At 32.6% G+C, this 19,737-nt stretch overlaps 1 protein-coding gene across 2 annotated transcripts; it reads right to left on the reverse strand.

Moving 5' to 3' along the window:
* Positions 1–600: 600 nt before the first annotated feature.
* LOC126723223 (serine/threonine-protein kinase D6PKL1) lies at positions 601–6,176 on the reverse strand. 2 transcript variants are annotated; one of them, XM_050426543.1, is made up of 3 exons: positions 5,796–6,176; positions 3,312–4,808; positions 601–1,888 (listed from the first exon to the last, which is right to left on the reverse strand). In XM_050426543.1, the coding sequence occupies exons 2-3, from the start codon at positions 4,754–4,756 to the stop codon at positions 949–951; spliced, it is 2,385 nt and encodes a 794-aa protein (XP_050282500.1). In that variant the 5' UTR covers positions 4,757–4,808; positions 5,796–6,176; the 3' UTR covers positions 601–948. The 2 variants fall into 2 exon arrangements, with proteins under 2 accessions (XP_050282500.1, XP_050282501.1); XM_050426544.1 differs by lacking the exon at positions 5,796–6,176 and adding an exon at positions 5,357–5,443.
* Positions 6,177–19,737: the final 13,561 nt, after the last annotated feature.

Genomic DNA, 19,737 nt, shown 5'->3' on the forward strand with positions numbered 1-19,737 from the left:
TGAAAGATGAATTAAAATATGTGTAATGAATAGGTTGGATTCATTACGAGAAAAAACTTATTTATATTCATTTATTTAAGAAATGTGTCAAAGTTTAAGGCTTCAGTATTAAATTGAGTCAAATTCAAAAAATAATATATATATATATATATATATATATATATATATGAACATAAGTGATAATCACTTATGTAGATTTAAAATTGGATTGTGTAAATTTATAAATAAGTTCATAAGTTATCAAATTATTAATTGTAAATTATTGATGATGTAAATAGTATAATTTGCAGACAAATATATACATAGTTTTTAACAATATATGATTGATGTGATGAATGGTGATTATAATTTTATAAGTTCATGAACAAAATTCATTTTAACAAAATTAGAGTTTCATTAAAATATTTGCTCAAACAGAAAAATGTTATATAATTTCATAGTTGGGGGTAAGTGATTTGAATCTAACCGTTCCTGTTGGAAATATAGGGGAATGCCAATTAGGCAACAAGGCTTTTGGCGACCATGCACCATATTAAACCTAATTACATTGCAAGAATATAAAATGATGAACAGCATGGAAAAACAGCCGAAGAGGATACAGACCCAAGAAATCTTTATGAATTGCAACTGGTAATATTTGTTCCAATAACTTAATTAAAATGAAACATTAGCTGTAATTAAGAAAAATGAGTTTTCTACATATAATACTACGTTTGAGATTATCTAATCTGATTTTGATGTCAGGCCATGTTTACAACCCAACAGGCTTAATTCACATACTCTGTGAACTTGAGGTGCCAATTTTCCAAATGGAGTGGAATTTTTTTTTTTTTTTTTTTTTTTAAAGGTAAAGATCACCACTAGTAGACAGTAATGAAGGAAAAACTCTTTGTAGGATCAACTAATGAAACTAATACAACATAGCACAACAATCCTGTATTCCCAAAACTAAAAGAACTCAAAGTCCAGATATTTACCCCCAGGCCTCATGTCTGTCCCTCCTCCTCCTACTACTCCTCCTCCTCCTCCACCTCCTCCTCCTATTCCTCCTCCTACCATCCTTTTACTGCCACTACCAACCCCAACCATGTCAACTGGTGGCCCAAACTTCCCGGGAAACTCAGCCTCCACTGGTCTAGGCACTTCTGGTGGCGTGCTGCAACGTATTAGAGCCCAATTTACGCCCTCAAAGAAGGGGTGCTGCTTGATCTCGGTTGCACCCCTCTTCACCCCAAGTCGGTGCTGTGGCTCCTTCACCAGCAAGCCTTTGATCAGATCCCGACTTGCATAATTAGTTGCTGGTGACTCTGGGAATCTGAGTTGCTGCCCTACTACATTGAATAGTGTTGCGCGGTTTCCTGAGCCTTTGAATGGGGTTTTACCATACAGTAACTCATGCAAGAAAATGCCAAATGTCCACCAATCAACTGCACTGCCATGGCCTTCTCCCTTGATAATTTCTGGGGCTAGGTATTCATGGGTTCCAACAAATGACATAGATCGGGCTGCAGTAGGCTCTGCAACAAGCTCTGGAAGTGTACTGGCTGGCAACCCAAGCTCAACTCTAGTTTTTCGGGTCTTCTTCTTGCCTTTTTGAGGGAATATCCGGGGAATAAAACAGGCAGGCTGGATGCATACTGAAGAAGGCTCAATACAGGCAGGTTGGACGCAGAATGCACCACCAGCTGCCCGTTTTGAAGGGTCAGAATCCAACAAGGAGGTTTTTATCAAGGTCGGGGAAACAGTACATCTGAGGGAAAGGTCAAAGTCTGAAAGCATTATGTGTCCATCATCACGAACCAAAACATTTTCAGGTTTTAAGTCCCTATACACAACTCCAAGCATGTGAAGATACTCAAGGGCCAACAGAACCTCTGCCGCATAAAACCTGCACGCATAAAGGAAAAGAGCAATTATATTTCTGTCCGCTGGAAAATACTAACAAAGTGGAAAAGCATCTGCATGGACAGCATGATAACAACACAGCACTGCCATGTTACTATTGACAAAAGCAGATAAAAACAACTTCTCAAACATGCTAAACGTTATTCAGTGACAGTTGAACACCCAAGATTTTAATATTTCAGACAGTAAGTAGAGCATTTAAAACGGTTAAGGTGGATGCAACTGGTCAATGTAAGCATTTAATATGCTTATCTTGTTGATACTGTTACTTCTTATCATCAATACAAGGCACTAAAACAATTTCAGAGTTCTGTTTTGATCTCTTCATAGGAGCTTGAACAGTAAACAGACCACAGAAGAGGTATTCAAGTGGACTAAGATCACCAGAATTGTAAAACAACTCTGGTTACATCACTGAGATAAAGCCTCAGAGATGTTCATCAAGTTCAACAGAGCATCCTTTTATATCAAAGGCAGCAATATCAATGGAATAAAGGAATCTGAAAAGACTGATCCTACTATATTGAAACATAGGGAAACCCCCATGATCCCACTGTGTCATGAATGGGATGGCAATACCTATACCTCCATCATAAATTGATAAAAATCAGAATTGCAGTCTTCAAGACCCGCAAAAACTGGTAAAATCGGTCCCAGATCCCAAATCTCATGGTTGAAGAGCTGGGTCCTATTTTCACTAGTTTTTTAAAATCACCAGTTATAGGGTGCCAAATGAACTGGTATAGAAGCCATTGAAAGTTGAACCATCCAGTCTGGTTTTTAATACACTGGAACTAACCACTAACCCTGTATGTTATTCTCTTGGAATATTATATGCCTAAATTACATCATATATGTTCTTTAATACTTTATGAGTCAGCTTTTAAAAAATATTCAACAGTTCAATCTTATAGTTCAAAGCTAAAATGTTATGTATTACACAAATAAAGTGCAGCAAAAGGCATATTAAAAGCCAAGATTTAGATTCATTATTGAGTTCATATATTGCTAAGGCTTTACCTATAGGAAGGAGCCATTTTATAATGATGCTACGGGAGAATCAGAAAGCAACTCTGTACATCTAGCATGTGTGTGTGTGTGTAAGATAATATCATGAATAAGTGGAAGTTTGCATGGATAGACAAATCACATGAAACTAGAAGATAACCATAAATGCATTGCAAATAAAGCATCTGTAATGCATATATCTATGATTGTAACATTTATGGTATTCAAAAACTCTTGAGATGGCAAGATCATGAGCACACATAATGACATATGACTCAAATGGATAAAAAAATGACTGCTTAAAGAAAGAACACTGATTTAAGTATGAGAGTGAAGGCTTAATGGGAAAAAAAATGATCTAGACAGATAAGAGAATGCTTCTACACCATATAACATACCGTGCAGCATACTCAGAGAAATGTTTCCCAGGTTGCCGTTGCCTTAAAGTGTGAAGATCACCCCCTGGACAATATTCCATGACCAAGCAGGAGAATCTGTCAGTCTCAAAATGTGTATATAAAGTTGGGAGAAATGGATGGTCCAGCAGCTGCAAAATCTCCCTCTCTGTCTGAGCCCTACTCAATTTCTTCCTGCTAGCAAGGGATGCCTTGTCCATTACTTTCATTGCAAAAAAGCAACGAGTCCCACTCAACTCTGAGAGATACACACTGCCAATGTCACCACAACCAAGCCGCTTGAGCAATCTAAAATGACTCATTCCCAAAATTCCATCCCTAGCTCGGATGGCAAGAATAGCCTTCCACCTAGGATCATTTCCTTTGTGAGGCTTATTAGCACTTCCAGTAATGTTGCTCCAATTACTATCATCACTAAGGCCACTACTATCACTTGCTCGACTAACACTAGTTTTTGCACTCTCAAGTGAATCCCCTCTAACACTCCCTTTTATATACTCAAAGTTCCTCTCCACACTTAGCATTCCATCACTTGTGATTGCATCGCTCCGATATGTACTGGCACAGCTATTGACAACACTCATAGCTGTAACAACACCAGTACTGTCAATGCTACTATGTGGACTTGGAGGCAAAGAAGCATCCCACACACATTCCTTGTCATCAGAATCTGGGTGGAGGGAGTTTTCTGTATTTTGTGATCCACGAGGAACTGAAAATGGTGAACACAAAGCACCAACATCATTTAGTTCTTCAACCAAACTTTCTGCAGGGGAAAGAACAGCTGGGCCTGGTTTTTTAGCAGGAACCCGAATTGAAAGATCTTCTAGAAAGGGACCCTTCATGGACAAGCTCTTCATTAAGCATCCTCCCTCAGATTTGTTTTGACCTATTGGAACATAAACCGTTCTCATTAGATCTGTATCAACAGGTTCAGGGGGATGACTAGCCCCAGAAAAAGAACTAGAACCACCTTCCTCAAATGAATCCCCACTTCCCTTAAATGTGATGACATCGGGCATAAATTCTTCACGTTCAGGCAAAGAGGTTTTTCCTCTCCATGTTCTTAGAGGTGCAGGTGAGTCTGAATCTTGAGAATCCCTTGCTTCAGTTCCATCTTCTCTTACGAAAACCATAGGCACATTTGGTATCTGACGAACATCTTTTACTGAAACCATACGCGAATTTGATAACTGGCCCAATTCTCTTACTGAGACTGTACGCGCATTTGATAGATGGCCTACCTCACGCGCATTTGACAGCTGGAGTAGCTCGTGTGCATTGGATAGCTGAACTACATCATGCAAGTGCAAGTGTGGTAGCTGACTGAATTCCCTTACTGAGGCCTTATGTGCATTTGACACCTCATTGGAAATGGGCACTTTCCCCATAACCATAAGTTTCTTTGATTCTTTAGCCCTCTCCATGTCCGGAAACCGTGTATCATTACATATAAAATATTCTTCTAGTCAATTAAATCTGCAAATAAGAATGAGATTTAGTTCAGTAGGTGCTCTACATTTTTGTTTAGATCTTACTGAATACTCTACCAAACAGCATAGTGTTTATTCCTTTTCAAAGACTATCCAATATCAATGAATATAAACTTCCTTCCTAATGACTGAAAAACCAGTCACATAGAACTTTAATTCTAGCCAACACAAAGCATTACATAATAGAGTATTTTTCTATAACAACTAAGGCTTCTAAAAGTCAAAATATCATCAATAAATAAACATTTAAAAGAAATTGCAAGAGGCACAGACAAGCAAATCTACTGCCAAGCCGTCTATTTGGTTGATATGAAAGCCTTTTACAAGATAATAAACCAAACAATTCCATTGTTCATTTAGTTTCCTAAATTACAAGACATACAGCTCAACTACAACATATAGTAGCACAATAAAGTTAAAAAAAAATAAAAATAAAAATAAAAATTGCACATTATAGAGCAAGCAAATTTGGAATGTGAATGAGAGCTTGTAGATGCATCATAGTATATAAAATTCCAAAAAATCCACACAGACCCTTTATTTTCAGGGACTTGAACTGCAAAACTCTTGAGCAGAAAAACCCCAATTTGCAAGATTCTCAGAAGACCCACCAGATCAAGCAACTCACAAAACCAATCAACTATATTATACAAAAACATAATACTAAAAAAAAACCCATGTTTATTTTTAACTAAAATCACTGAAAAAGCAACACCCACCAGCTAAAACACCAAAAATTTCGAAATTTACATTTCCCAAGTACTAATAATAATAATGATCCCCTTATTTCCACTTAAAACAATTTCCACACACCCAGAAACTTGAAAGTGAGAGAAAGAATCTGGAATTCAAAAAAAGTGAGAAACAGAGAGAGATCTCGAAGTCCAAAAAAACAAAAAATGAAAAAGCAAAAGGAAAAAAGGGATCAAATATACGTTGTCGAAGAAAACAGAGAGAGATAAAAAGTACCCACCACTGGAATTTGAAGCTGAAACCAAGAATTTGAATCTGTACAAGGGATTCTCTTCTTCTTCTTCTTCTTCTTTACAGAACTTAGTGCATATAAAAATATGAAGAGCCCGAGCTGTGAGAATTGCTCGAGCTCTCTCTTCTTCTATACTATCACTGTTTTTTTTTTTTTTTTTTGGTTATATAAACAAAGATACCACTCTCTCTCTCTCTCACTACAAAACTATAATAACAACAACAACTCTGTGTTTGGTTTAATGTTAAATGTTGTTGTTGATGTGGGTTATTGTTTTTTTTGCTTTTGCTTTATTTTGGTTTGTGTTGCTGCAAAATGTGCACTTTTTGCAGCGAGCCTCATGTGTAACAGTAAAGTGTGACTGTGCATGAGAGAGAGAGAGAGAGACAGATTTTCTTTGTTTGTGTTTATTTAACTTGGTTGGTTGTGGGGACATGATGGCAAAAGGTCGGGTCCAACGAGTGGAGCCCAATGTAATGTGATAGAGGGTGGGACCAGTTGTGTTCCTTCTTTGAGCTACACTCTATACTTCTTTTTCAAGGTGTTGTTCATTTGCGACTTTGTGTGTGTTTCTGTCATTCTTTCTATCTCATCAACCTGTGAAGTGATGATTCCTCCGACCGTTTTCCCTGATCGGGTTTGGATTCTGGATTTTGGATCCCTCTCACTGTCTTCCTTTGTTTTGTTTTTATTGTTTGCTGTTCTATTTTTTTTTTTTTATGCAAAAGTTAAACCAAGAAAAATTTTGAAATAACAATATGGTGATAAAACAATCGGTATGACAGGGATACAACATGGATATGACACGAATATGGTAGCTTAAATGAAATGTTTTTGTTTTCTACCTGATATATAAGTTGACATGCTAAATACTTGTGATGGACTCATATGAAAGAGCTGAAATCCAATCACGAGTTAACACATAAGTAGGGTGTATATTTTGGGTGTGAAAAAATGGGTGTGTTCATAGGCGAATTGAAAAGCTTGTAGCCACATAATCTCATGACATTTTCATAACATTTTTATTTTAAGTTGTAATGGGTTCTAGTATTTTTTTTTTTTTTTTCAACTTATGGTGAGGTAACACCTTAACTTGTTGTGAGATTATGTTGTGATGGTAGAAGAACAAGGATTAGATTTTTATTTTTTATTTTATTATTATTGTAAATAAACATATTTGAAATTAAATGATTTGCCAAAATTTTTGTAGTTCAATTAGTTCCTTTCGATGTTTGTAATGAAAATATCCAAGATCATTTTTGCTTAAGACTTAAAAGGCATGAGATATTTATGGAGCTCTTGTCAAAGTTATAATGATGGACAGTTACACTATTTTAAAAAGAAAAATAAAATGGAAGAGTGGAATATTTTTCCTGTTTGAATGTATTTTCACTTATGGAACTCCAAGATCCCTTTGAATACAAGAAAGGAAAGAAAGAAAATTTCCACACTCCACAAGTTATAGCATCTAGAAGCTCTCCAACCCTCCCTTTGTTTGCATTGAGTGTCTCTATGATTATTACAAATGTGAAGACACAGTCAGCTATGAATATTTGAGCATTTGAATAATTAAAGAAAAAATAGTTCTTAAAAATAGCATCTAAATAATCATAGTTAAAAGACTTGATCTACGATCTCCTGGATCACATAAGGTCTAAAAACCACTAGATCAATCCCTTAAGGTTACCTATAAAGTAATGAGTCCTGAAATGATTAGAAGCTCTTTCCAATTTTCTTCTCTCTCTTTCTTGTTTTATTCTATTAAACAAATGCTACTTATTATTAATTAATAGAAGTTCAATTAAAAAAGAGATTGATATGTGTGGATTTGAGAATGATGACTAGGTGCACCATATATAATGTTAAAACACAAAATAAAAAAATAAAAAAAAGATAGGGTCCACAAAGTAGGCAAGGTGGACTTACTTTAGCATAGAATTTCCATTACTTTTATATATAATCTTGACCAACCACCGTAGGTATTATGTAGTATTTTTGGATAGAAGTGTGGGTGCTAGGCCAAGACGTACTCTGCTGCGTGATGTGGCTATGAAAACGAAAAGACTTAAGAGTAATCTGTAAGAAAGAACCTAAATTATGACAAACGTCAAAAGATTAAAGAAGAGCTGATCAAGAAAAAAGATATGAGGCAAATTGTAAACTCCTTCGACGACAGACTAATGTTCATACCTTACTTTAAAAGTTACTTAGTTTCATACAATATTATGACCATGGGATTCCAATAAGAGTCCACTAATAACAGTACCTTCTGAGTGTTTAGCCAAAAAAGAAAAAAAAAAGTACCTTATGTCCTACTCTGTGTTTGGGGTTTGAATCTTATATCCCCTCCCCTATTTACCTTAAAGTAACAAAAGAAAAATATATAGTTAACAACTTAAAGGTTTGGATTAATGTCAGTCAGATTTAAAATTGACCAACTTGATCTCTAATTATTGTGAGAAAGAAGAAAAATGAGTAACGTTTTAGGGCACAAGTTAGGTTTAGAGATTAAGTTAGTTTTGAAAAGTTTTGAACCTGGATGACATTAGTCCAAACCTTAAGAATATTCACTATAGTTTACCCCAAAAAAAAAAAACCATTATGACCACAATCCTCATTGATCTATATATAATATAGTTTCTTTTACGGATGTAGTTATTTAACAGATAAAATAAGATTTGAATTTAATTATAATATCCACTTGATAACGATTGCTCAATATTATCAAGTCAAGACACAAATAATAATATATATATATATATATATATATATATATATATATATATATATATTTTTTTAATGTTGAGGGAATTCAATCACAGGTCCATTATTCGACAACAAATGATCTGCCTGTTGAACTTACTTGAACCCTACAAATGTGTAGTATTCTTTGTCTACAAATCAAGAATGATTGTCATCCAGAGAACCATGCAGCACCAAAATAAATAAATAAAAAAAGCCAAAAACTATGCTTTATGTTTTGTAGCACAAAATTGAAATGTCAATTAGGTGAAGAATTAAAATCCAAAAATGACAAATGAAAACAGGAGTAGCTTCTGGATCCCAGTTGTTCTATTCTTTCATGTATTAATCAATCAGTATTTGAGATGAAAACGTGATTGGGAGGTTAAAACTTAAAACCACTCTAGCTTAGCATCACTTCCTTGATGGACAATCTAATGCTTGATCAATGATTTTTGGTTTTTGAGACAATAACTTGCCATTTCAAGTCTGGTAATTGATAGACATCATAATGGACATAGAATGTACTTAGCTTGATTATGTTAATTGTTCTAATTATATAGCTAAATAACTTTAATATTACTGAAAAACATGAAATTCTTTAAAAACTTATAACCACAATTTTTTTTCTTTATAGTAATTATAGGGCACATAATGATTAATAAGACTAAAAGAGTGCTCGGATTCATCAAAAAAATAAGAGTGCTCCGGAATTTGATAGTCATTGAGGGTGATAATGCTACTGTCATGAAGTCTTTAACTTCGACTGGCCCTCACTTGTCTCGGATGGGTCATGTATTACATGATGTTCAACTCCTTATCCATAGTATGAGATGGAAGACAGTGAGTTCTATTAAACGAAGTGCAAACTCTGTAGCTCATCCATTGGCTAGGCATGCTAGATTTGTCATTGATGATGTTATTTCAGGATGCACGGACACTTCATTTGGGGTACCGTACTTGTGTCGTCACGGTATCTTATTTGTTATATCATGTTATAATTTTTCAAAAATTGCTCATATCGCCATATTGTACTCATACCCATACCCATATCTGTGCATCCTAAATTATTTAGATAGATGATTCTCCTCCACAAATTATGGAGGCTCTGTACTTTGATTCTACTCACATTCAGAATTGGAAGATAATTGTTCTCCTTTTTATGGGTAAATTAAAGAACATTTTCTTTACCAAAAAAATATTGAGATACCACTTTATTACAAAATGGTTAACCAAACTAATAAGAGAAAACGTCAGGGATAAAAAAAAGGTTTTTCTGGGTTGTCTACTTAATATGAACTGTTCGTATATAACTGGAACTTCCTAATCAATATTTCAACCGTTTGCTTATAGACACATATTTTCACACCCAATTTTACAACTTATTGATTTGTATGATTGTGAGTAATTAATCAAAAGTTGTGGGTCTATAATACAAGAGTGAGTATAAAGTGTCCGCCACCCATAAACATACATTAGCATATTGTGAAATTGTGTATAGAATTGGTTCATATCCCTAAAATTATTCATATTTCAAGAATGAAAAAACGCATGATCTATGACACTAGGACAATCGATTTCATTACAAACAGAAGAATGATCGTGCATGCATTGTCTTGTGCTCCTACATTTGGAGACTCTTTTATTTTTAACATTGGACGATTGTTACACTTGGAGACACTGCAACTTGGGTCTAGTGTCCTATGCACCAAACTCAATAGGATGCTGCCATATGTCCAAAAATTACCACGTGACAGAATTTCATCGGGTCCTGTAGACACTGCAGTTTGAGTCTAGTGTCCTATGCACCAGATTCGATAAGATACTGTCACATGTCTAAAAATTACCACATGACAACATTTCATCAGATCCGATGCACAGGATGCACTTGACCTAAGCCTCACTCCAGAGAATAAAAAAAAATGGTCAATCGGACAATTTCAAAGAAAATGATGAGTACTGTGAGCGTGCATGGTCAATCAGTGTCTATAGCATGGCAGATTGGCAGTCAATAATTGACAAAAAAAGGGATAGTAGTAAGAACGGTTAGCGGATTGTGACTAATGAGAGACTCAATAGAAAGAAAGTCAGTGTGATAGGTCAGCTTCTGTGTGTTTTTCACTGCTATGGCTGGTCCATTGTGTAGCCGCTTAAGACAATCTTTCCAGATTCCCTTAAGGCATTTATTCCTTTTATAACATGTATAGTAATACTTTTATGGTAATTGTAATAATGCTTAATTTGGACATTATTCATGAAATAAAAATGGATATGCTAATCACAAAGGTTCATTTTTTTTTTCTTCTTCTTCTCAAAAAAAAAAAAAAAAAAAAAGTTCAAAAAGGTTCATTTGAGAGATACATTTTGGCCTATATACTAATAGTAATTGTAATAATATATGCTTTGGAGTTTTGACATTATTCATGAAATAAAAATGGATATGCTAATCACAATTTAGGTTCATTTGAGAGATGCATTTTGGCCTTTATTTGGTGGTAAAGGAATTGGGGAATAGGAAAGTTTCAGTTTCCAATCTCTCAGGGGTCAACAACATCGGGTAACTATAAACAGTTTTAAGGAATTGAAGGATGGAAGAAAAATACTTTTATGTTTTTATGAACTAAATAAAACCATAAGTGGCCAAGTTAGGGATTTGTGTTTAAGAGATCGTATTAGGCTAAAATATTGCTTTCATTTTTAAAGTTTGTGTGAATTTCGCTTTTTGTTCCTACATTTTAAAAAGTTTGTTATACATTCATAAATTATTTAAAAGATTTTTTCAATAGTTTAGGGACAAAAAAGAAATTTTTACAATAGTTTAGAGATGAAAAACGAGCTTTTTCAAATTGAAAATTAATTAGTGCAACACTTTCAATAATTTATGAACAAAAAATGAAATTTTTTAGGGACAAAAATAATATTTTAGCTAACCAAATTTTAGTATTGATATACCAATATTTAAGATAAATTCAAAGCATACATACATAATAACATTGTGTGTGTGTGTGTGCACGAAAGATAAATATAAATCTTTACTTTTTAATGCTGTAGGAATTCATAATTCATAGATATATTGTATTTTGGAAAAAGAAAATTACCATCTTACTAAGCTTTAATGAGCATATAAAAGTAATTTAATTTGTTATAAAATATATTAAAATATTTGAAAATGAACATAACATTCTCATCAAAATTATACATTATAAAGCAATTTTTAAGTTTTGGGAGGACCATGGCTCCCAATCTTGTATTTGGCTCCACCCATGAAATAAACCTGGATTAGGGGAAAATTTTTATTTTCATTGAATGTTATAATTTAAAATTAATTCCTTGACTTTTTTATTGGTTTGGAAGTTAAAAATTAATAAAACTACGTTGTTTTGTTGCACTTAAACGTGATAAATGGACGAAGGTGAATGGAAGGACAACATTAGAAACAGATTGAAAGGTTAAAGATTCAGGGTCCGTTTGGATTGAGCTTATTGTTGTTGAAATTGAAAACACTGTAGCAAAATAATTTTTAAATGTGTGAATAGTATCGCGGGACCCATTTTTAATGAAAAAGTTGTTGAAAAGTGAAATTTATGGGTACATGAACAGTGCACGAATGCACTGTTCACGGAAGACTGAGTCAAATGTTACGGCTGAATCAAAAAAAAAAAAAAAAAAAAAAAAAGGCAAAACGAGAAAGGTAAAACGCACCGCAACTTTCAGTACTCTCCAAACGGGCACTGAATTGAAAAAAATAAAAATAAAACTATAAGGATGAAAATGAAAATATGCTAAATTTATAAGTTTCAATTTTAATTTGACCTAATTATCACTTAATTGATGAGTGATAATTCAATATTTTTTTGCACTTGTTAGTTGTTATACCGAGTTCAAAGAAAGCTCAAGTCACCATAGTTTTGAGTCTTTGAGTGGATACAAATCCTAAAGGAAAATCCTTTTTTGTATTATGATTCTTTGGAATCCTTAGGATAATTCACTATGGAATTATTAAAATTATAATAATCTATGATTAAATGAATAATTATAACAATGTCAGTAATTAATATCTTAATTAGATACAAAAAATATTAATCAATGTTTATTTAAATATTACTAAAGGGGAAAAATATGGACTATTAGTTTAATTGTAGATGATTAGAATTCTAAGAACTCAATTATATATAAAGTTATTTTAATAAGAACTTTGTTGATACATTTTTGTGTTTCCAATAAAAATATTCACGATTCAAATCCTCTCACCTTTATTGTAACTATTGAATTATTAAAAAAAAAAAAAAACTTGTAAATTTACTTTAAGAAATTAAAAAAAAAAAAAAAAAATCTTATTGGATTCGGTATTTACAAACTATGTAACTATCAATTACAAAGAATATACTTCCACAACTTTTTTTTTTTTTTTAATGAGATATTTCCACAACTTTTTTTTTTTTTTGAGGGGGAGATATTTCCACAACTTGGTAATGCATAGATGCATGCATGAGTCATTGTCGATCTTATTTTATGTCCAGGCATAATGGAGCCACCATTTATGATATGTCACATTCAAGAAAACATAGCTACACTTTTCTTGAATTAAAATGAAAACGACTTTCCATGTTGTGTAGGATATCTACGTGCATTTTTAATAGAGATGTCTATGATATTGGTTGACTGGTCGTCTATTTCTACGATCCCTATTTTAATAAATAATAGAAATTAACTTGATTATGCTTTTAATGATGTGGCTCATACGTTATTTCCTGTCTTTATATTAGTTAACAAAACAAAACAAAAATTATAAACTTGGCTTTAGGGTAGCTTGGAGTCTCAATTCTCAAACTAATCGAAGTTTACTTTAGAGTTGAGGTTCAAGTTTTGTGTTTTATAAACAAAACTGCTTTCATCTCTTGCTCAATTATTCCATTGAAAAGGATGGGAGTGAAAAGAACATGCATTAAAAAAAAAATACAAATTAGTTAACAGTAAATGAAATAATAATTTGTTTAAGTGTAGCATTGTAAAACCTATAGCTTTTCAAGCAACCCAAATGCATATATCCTCTTTCTTTTTTTGCTGTTAAAAAGAAAGAGACGCTATGAATTAATTTGGTTCGTTCTTAGTGGTATATTCACTTATAACATAAATTCTTTAACGGCTATATCTTTAAGTGTTGAACCATGTGCATTACAATGGATCAGTCAAATAATATATACAGTAGACCAGCCCTAGGTTAGCATAGTATGGTTAGGAGTATGTGTACAGTTAGGAATTTATGGACTTGAGAAAGATCTCCAAAACAAATAATTGGAATAAGGAAGACTCAAAACATTGATAATCACATGCAAAAGAGAACACTTATGTTATTCGGCCTTTGGCTTACGTCCATGAGCAACGACAAATAAAAAATTTCCACTAACAAATTTAGAGATGGAAGTATAGTGTAGAGGCACTCTCACAAAACCAAATCCTAAATACACTCTTGTAGCTCTCACTTGCAAATACAAAAATTAGGGACCACACCTAAAACGACAAGAAATATTTTTCTATCTCACGCAACATCCTCAATTATGAACCCATCAATGACCTTACTCTTAACGTGCAAATAAAGTATTCTACCCGTAATATAAGTCTATTAACCATGGTTAATGTATGGTTAGTCTAGCCTCCTATAATTATTCCACATTCGGTTCATCATTATATGAAATTAAGTAGAGTGAAGATGTATAGTTAGTTTAGGCCATTAGACCGAACTAAGTAACTCCTTCAATCTCTCTATCTTTCTCTATAGATCTTACAAAAACGTTTGTCGTTTGCAAGAAAACATATAAAAGAAATAAAGGATTGATTGAGGGGGTGGAAAAAGTCCATTAGCATAGCTTGAGCTTTTTCTTTCATGAAATTAAAAAACTATATACATAACAGTGAAAGAGAGAGATTAATAAAATAAGCAAGAACATAACAACTAAAGTAAGTAGTAACCTAACAAAAATTGACCATAGTACTTAGTCAAAGCATAGGTTTTATAATTGAAATCCAACTCAGTCCAAATTTTAATCACCAATTTGAGCCGCACTCATTGAATTCCAAAATGCACTGTTATCATAATGTGACTTAACTGACTGAGTTTAGTAAAATTTTCAAGCCCTAATTTCGAGGTTATGGTAAAACATATAATAGGACATGCGTAGAAAGTCGAATCCAATGGCACATGAAAAAAAAATCATTTTTAATATAAAAAAAATTGTGAAAATGTGCTGATGTGGCAAGAATCTAGATGGATGATAGGGATCATGATTGGCTAATCTTTTGTGGCGGATGGTCACGATCAATTGGACAAGTTGTCATGTGGAAATCTCAAATCCCATGAAAAGCTTTTACATAGTTGGTGATTAGAATGATTATTATAGAGCTCAAAATCTTTACCCACTCAAATTGCTAAAAACTCATACCCACATTTCCAAAAAAGAAGTATTTTGCTATCTTTTGTTGTGGGCCTTGCACTTGTTCCCTTTGCTTTTTGAAAAGTTGGGCAAATAAGAGGTTTGAAAGTGTGGGATTTAGGTTATTGGAATTAGGAAAAGTGTAATAAGGCATTCAAAGGTGGGTTCTTTCATGATTCCTTTCTCACTTGTGTTTGGTCCACTTATTAAAGGCTTTTTCAGTGAGTGTTCTAAGTTATTAGCTGTGAATGATGCACTAAATAAGGAGCATAGGTCCACCTCTTTTTTTGTTCTTCTTGATGAGAGTGAGAGGGAAAAAGGAGAGAGAGAGAGAGAGAGGAGAATGAGTAACTTCATTATATTATCATACATGCAGTACTCACTACTCTTACTATAGAAAGTTGGAAAGGTTTTTGAGCTCACTAGAATTGGAATTTTAAATTCATAACTAAGAGGAATAGGGATCCTAATTTTTGGAAGTACCAAATTTCTTTTAGGTTTTGGAAACAGAAATTGTAGGATTTTGAATATAGTAATCTAATTGTCTTTACTTTTATTTAAATCTTAAAAATCTTGCACTAATGCATTTGTAATTAATCCTTTTGAGTCCATGTTTTGCTTATTAAAAGATAAACAACCAAAAATTCAAATCAAAAATCATTTTTTGCTCTTTTCTACAAGCAAATTTGCCATTCAAAAGGAGTTTCTTCTTCTTCTATGCCTACTGCAGATAGAATTCATCCCAGAAATTCCATTCCCGTACTAAAAAAAATGAAGTTCACAGTTATCTATAAATGGTCTACTATTATTTGCCCTTTACCTTTCATTTTTAGGACTTTTGGGTGACATGCACATTATCAAACTTGTCGTTTTAGATTAATGGAATCCTATTCACACAAATAAAGTTAAAAACATATTCACAAGATAAATATATTTAACATGATTTGGTCAACTTTCATAGACTATACCAATCAAAATCCATTATTAACAATGATGATTACAATCATACTCAACAAAATCTCATAAATCTCACCATTCTCAAAGGCACAAACTAATTCAAATCATAATCCACCTAAAGCAAACTCTCACTCAATACAAATTTGACACTCTTAATAGTTCTAAAACCCCAATAGACTTAATGGTACTCTCATGTTATCAAAACAAGTAAACTATCAACTCACACAAAAGAAATCTTTAAACCCAAAATAACTATCAAGCTACTTTTGAAAGAAACTCATTCTTATATGAACCTTCTTCACTCCCCATATATGACTTCTTTGAGTAAAGTCACCAAATCTTTTACATTAGTGCTGTTGAAAAATGAAACTAAATTACTTATTTAGCAAGAAATATATTTATTTTTCTTTTTTTTTTGAGAAACATATATTTATTTTTCTTTTACACTAAGAATAGTTAAGTGGTAATGAAGTCCAAATTCGTTTGAGTCAATTTTCAACATAATCTTTTTTTATAAAAAACAAAGGCTCTAATCTCTGCCACCTTGCATACACTATTTCTTTCTGAGATGGTGTATGCTTCCATTGCCAATAGATACATAAGGAGAAGTCGACTAGGTGTTACTAGTTTCCTGATCAACTGGAGTAAGTGCACAGCAAGAAGAAGAAGAAGAAACAAAGACTTGTTTATGTTGATGGGTTTATCCTTTTTCTAAGTTTTTGTACTTGTCATGCAATGAGAAACAAAGACTTGTTTATGTGATAATCTTGAAAATGCATAAAACAAAAATTAGAAGAACTAAAAAAACCATTGTTGTTCTGATAAAAAAGAAAAGGAAAAAAGGAAAAGAAAATCCAGTATTGTTAATGTGGTGACAAAAACTAGTATGTAGAAAGAACTTCTGTGTCGACCTTATAAAGTTATGATTGATCATGGTCCATTGATGTCCCTGAAGAGATAGAAAAAGAGAGAAAAAAATTGAAAAAGGAACAGTTTCTGCCACTTCCAGCTAATGTACATCAGTTTTGTTGTTTTTTTGTTTTTGGTCAGCACTTGCCTCACTTTTGTTGTTCACTACAAAAGGTCCAACAAGGGAGAGAGAGAGAGAGAGAGACTGGGCTGTGTTTTATTAAACAACTAATGGTGGGAGGCCCAACACTTGTTTCAGAACTAAAATACCAAACTAGCTTAATTACTACTCATTTACTCATTTGCCAGACTAGAAAACAAATTGGATGGACCCTCATTACTCATTTAAACCAAACTAGCTTAAAATGGCACATATATATATATATATATATATATCACTTGGTCCAGGCAAAATGTCTCACCTTGCCCCACAAGCACAAGAAAGGTTATCAATTCTTACATTCAATAAAGAAAAGAAGATCCTTATCATTTGTGCTACTTCTCAAATTTTATTTTGTCTACATTTAAATGAACTTATTTTTGTTTATTGTGTAAAAGTGTAATTGTAATTTGAAAAATGTAATACATCAATTAATATAGCGCAATACCAAAATCTTTAAAGCCCATATTTCGATTTGGAAGAGTTTCTCTAGTAACAGATTTAGTACGTTTATTAACATATAAACTTAGGATTTTATGTTTAGGGGGCGAAATTGTGATACATATATTAGTTAAGACAAACTCTAAAACACACACATATACACTTTAATATTTAATACTAGAACAAGTCATAAATATATTGTATACAAAGTTATCAACGTTGAACTTATCATCTTTTAAATTCTAATGTTAAAAGTTGTCTAGTTTTATATTAGACATGTACAAAAATATCAACAACAAAAAACTTAGTATCTCCTATAAACTTTGTGCTCAATGAAGATCTTTCACAGAAAAAAATTTCATCTTTTACCATTTTTATATTTTTACAGTAAATTCTTAAAATTTTAATTTTAATAAAAATTAAAAAATTGTCTACCAAAGTGAATAAAATAATTCAATGAAATCTTGAAAGACTTCAAAAATATGAATGATCTAAAACTTTAATAAATTCAAGTGTAAATTTTACAATAAAAATGAAATTAAGAAGAAAAAAAAAACTGCATTATCTCTCTAATCAATAGACCAATTGACAAATTCCTTTATTTTTTTAAGAGCATAATTGGGCTAACTGGAAAAAAAAAAATTATTGTTTTTTTGAAAAACAGTTTTTGTGGCTCCTAACAATATATGTGGCTATGCTCTTGTATAAAATAGTGCCAAGGATACCATTATTGCCATCAAATTCACTTCAACCCCTTTCCCTTTTGATATGAAAGTTATAATAGTTAAAGGTGCTATGCTTAAATCTATGGACCGGCGTGACTCAACTATAAGTTGAAGATGGTCCCCATCAAAAAAGAAAAAGAAAAGTTGAAGATGGTCTTTGGGCCCATAATTTGGATGATTTGGAATGGGTTGAGAGCGTCGAATTTTTTTGGGCTGGGCTGCTGATTATCAATCTTGCCTCAAATATTCACATTTGGATTCAATTACCATAAATATATATATATATATATATATATATATATATTATTTTCAGTTTATAAGGTTCCATTTTTGTAGGAGTATGTAGCTAGTGCTTAATGCATAAGGAAAATGACTGGTGCAAACATACAGTTATACACAAAGTTTGAAGTTGTACACACAACTTTATGTATAACAGAGAGTGTGTAATAAACATTACTCTTTTTAATATATCAAGAATCTTATAGTTTAGTGGTATTACCTTATCTACATTATGAGGAGAATATTAAATTGGCTACTGCTTTTTCCTTAATGTGTCAATAGCCTAAAACCCATTTTTATATATATATTTATTATAAGCAAGAAACTTAAAAATTTACGGACCAATATATATATATTTTAAAAAATCACTAAAAACATTGTTTATATATTCAAGGACCTGTAAATTTTATATATTTCATAGTTTCATGTTGAATCTCATCTGATATACCAAGGCGTACAAGCATAGAGCTTTGCCTTTTTCATAGATAATCCCATTAGTTTATCATGTACAAAACTGGACTTCCAATAGCCATAAAATTTGTAAGAGCAAAGAGATAAAGGGATTTTTCTTTTTAGAAGTCTTTTAACTGTAAGAGTAAGGCTTTAGTAAAATTAACTCTCTCTCTCTCTCTCTCTCTCTCTAACAAAAATGTACTTCAAATGGCAATAAAATTGGGTTAGAGTAAAGAGATAACTTAGTTTATGGGAAGGATTTGTGAAAAGTTAGCTATACAACTTCAGATAACAAGATATATTTTTTCGTCGATCACTCTTTAGGCATGCTAATCTAGTTCGGCCTCCATGTAAGAGGGAGAATACATACACCAAATATATGGTATACCACCTCATGAACAACAACTAAGTAAAGTGGCAAGTTGGTTAAGACTTTATAAGAGCACTTTATAGATAATTAATTTCGCTTTTGTCATTAATTCTTGATGAACCAAGGATGAGTTAAGTAAGTATACATGATATGGTAGATAAATGAATCTCTTTCTTTCATTGATCATGCTTAAAATACTTCACGTAGATTGAGCAACTCTCTGCAAAGGCAACATGAATAAAGCCATAACCCAGAAGTATATACACATAAAGCATGACTAGTACTTTATGAGTGACGGTTTCTCAAAATAGGGGCTGACAACTTTAACCATGATTGAGCAAAAGCATGAACCTCGCTACCCACTTGCACCACCATTATATTATCAACTTGTAATTCTTTAGCCTAATGCATTACCAAAAAAAATCTAAGGAAAACAAACATTAGAGCAATTACACGAGATATA

This window comes from Quercus robur, chromosome 4 (assembly GCF_932294415.1).
Source record: "Quercus robur chromosome 4, dhQueRobu3.1, whole genome shotgun sequence".
NCBI classification, from domain to species: domain Eukaryota; kingdom Viridiplantae; phylum Streptophyta; class Magnoliopsida; order Fagales; family Fagaceae; genus Quercus; species Quercus robur.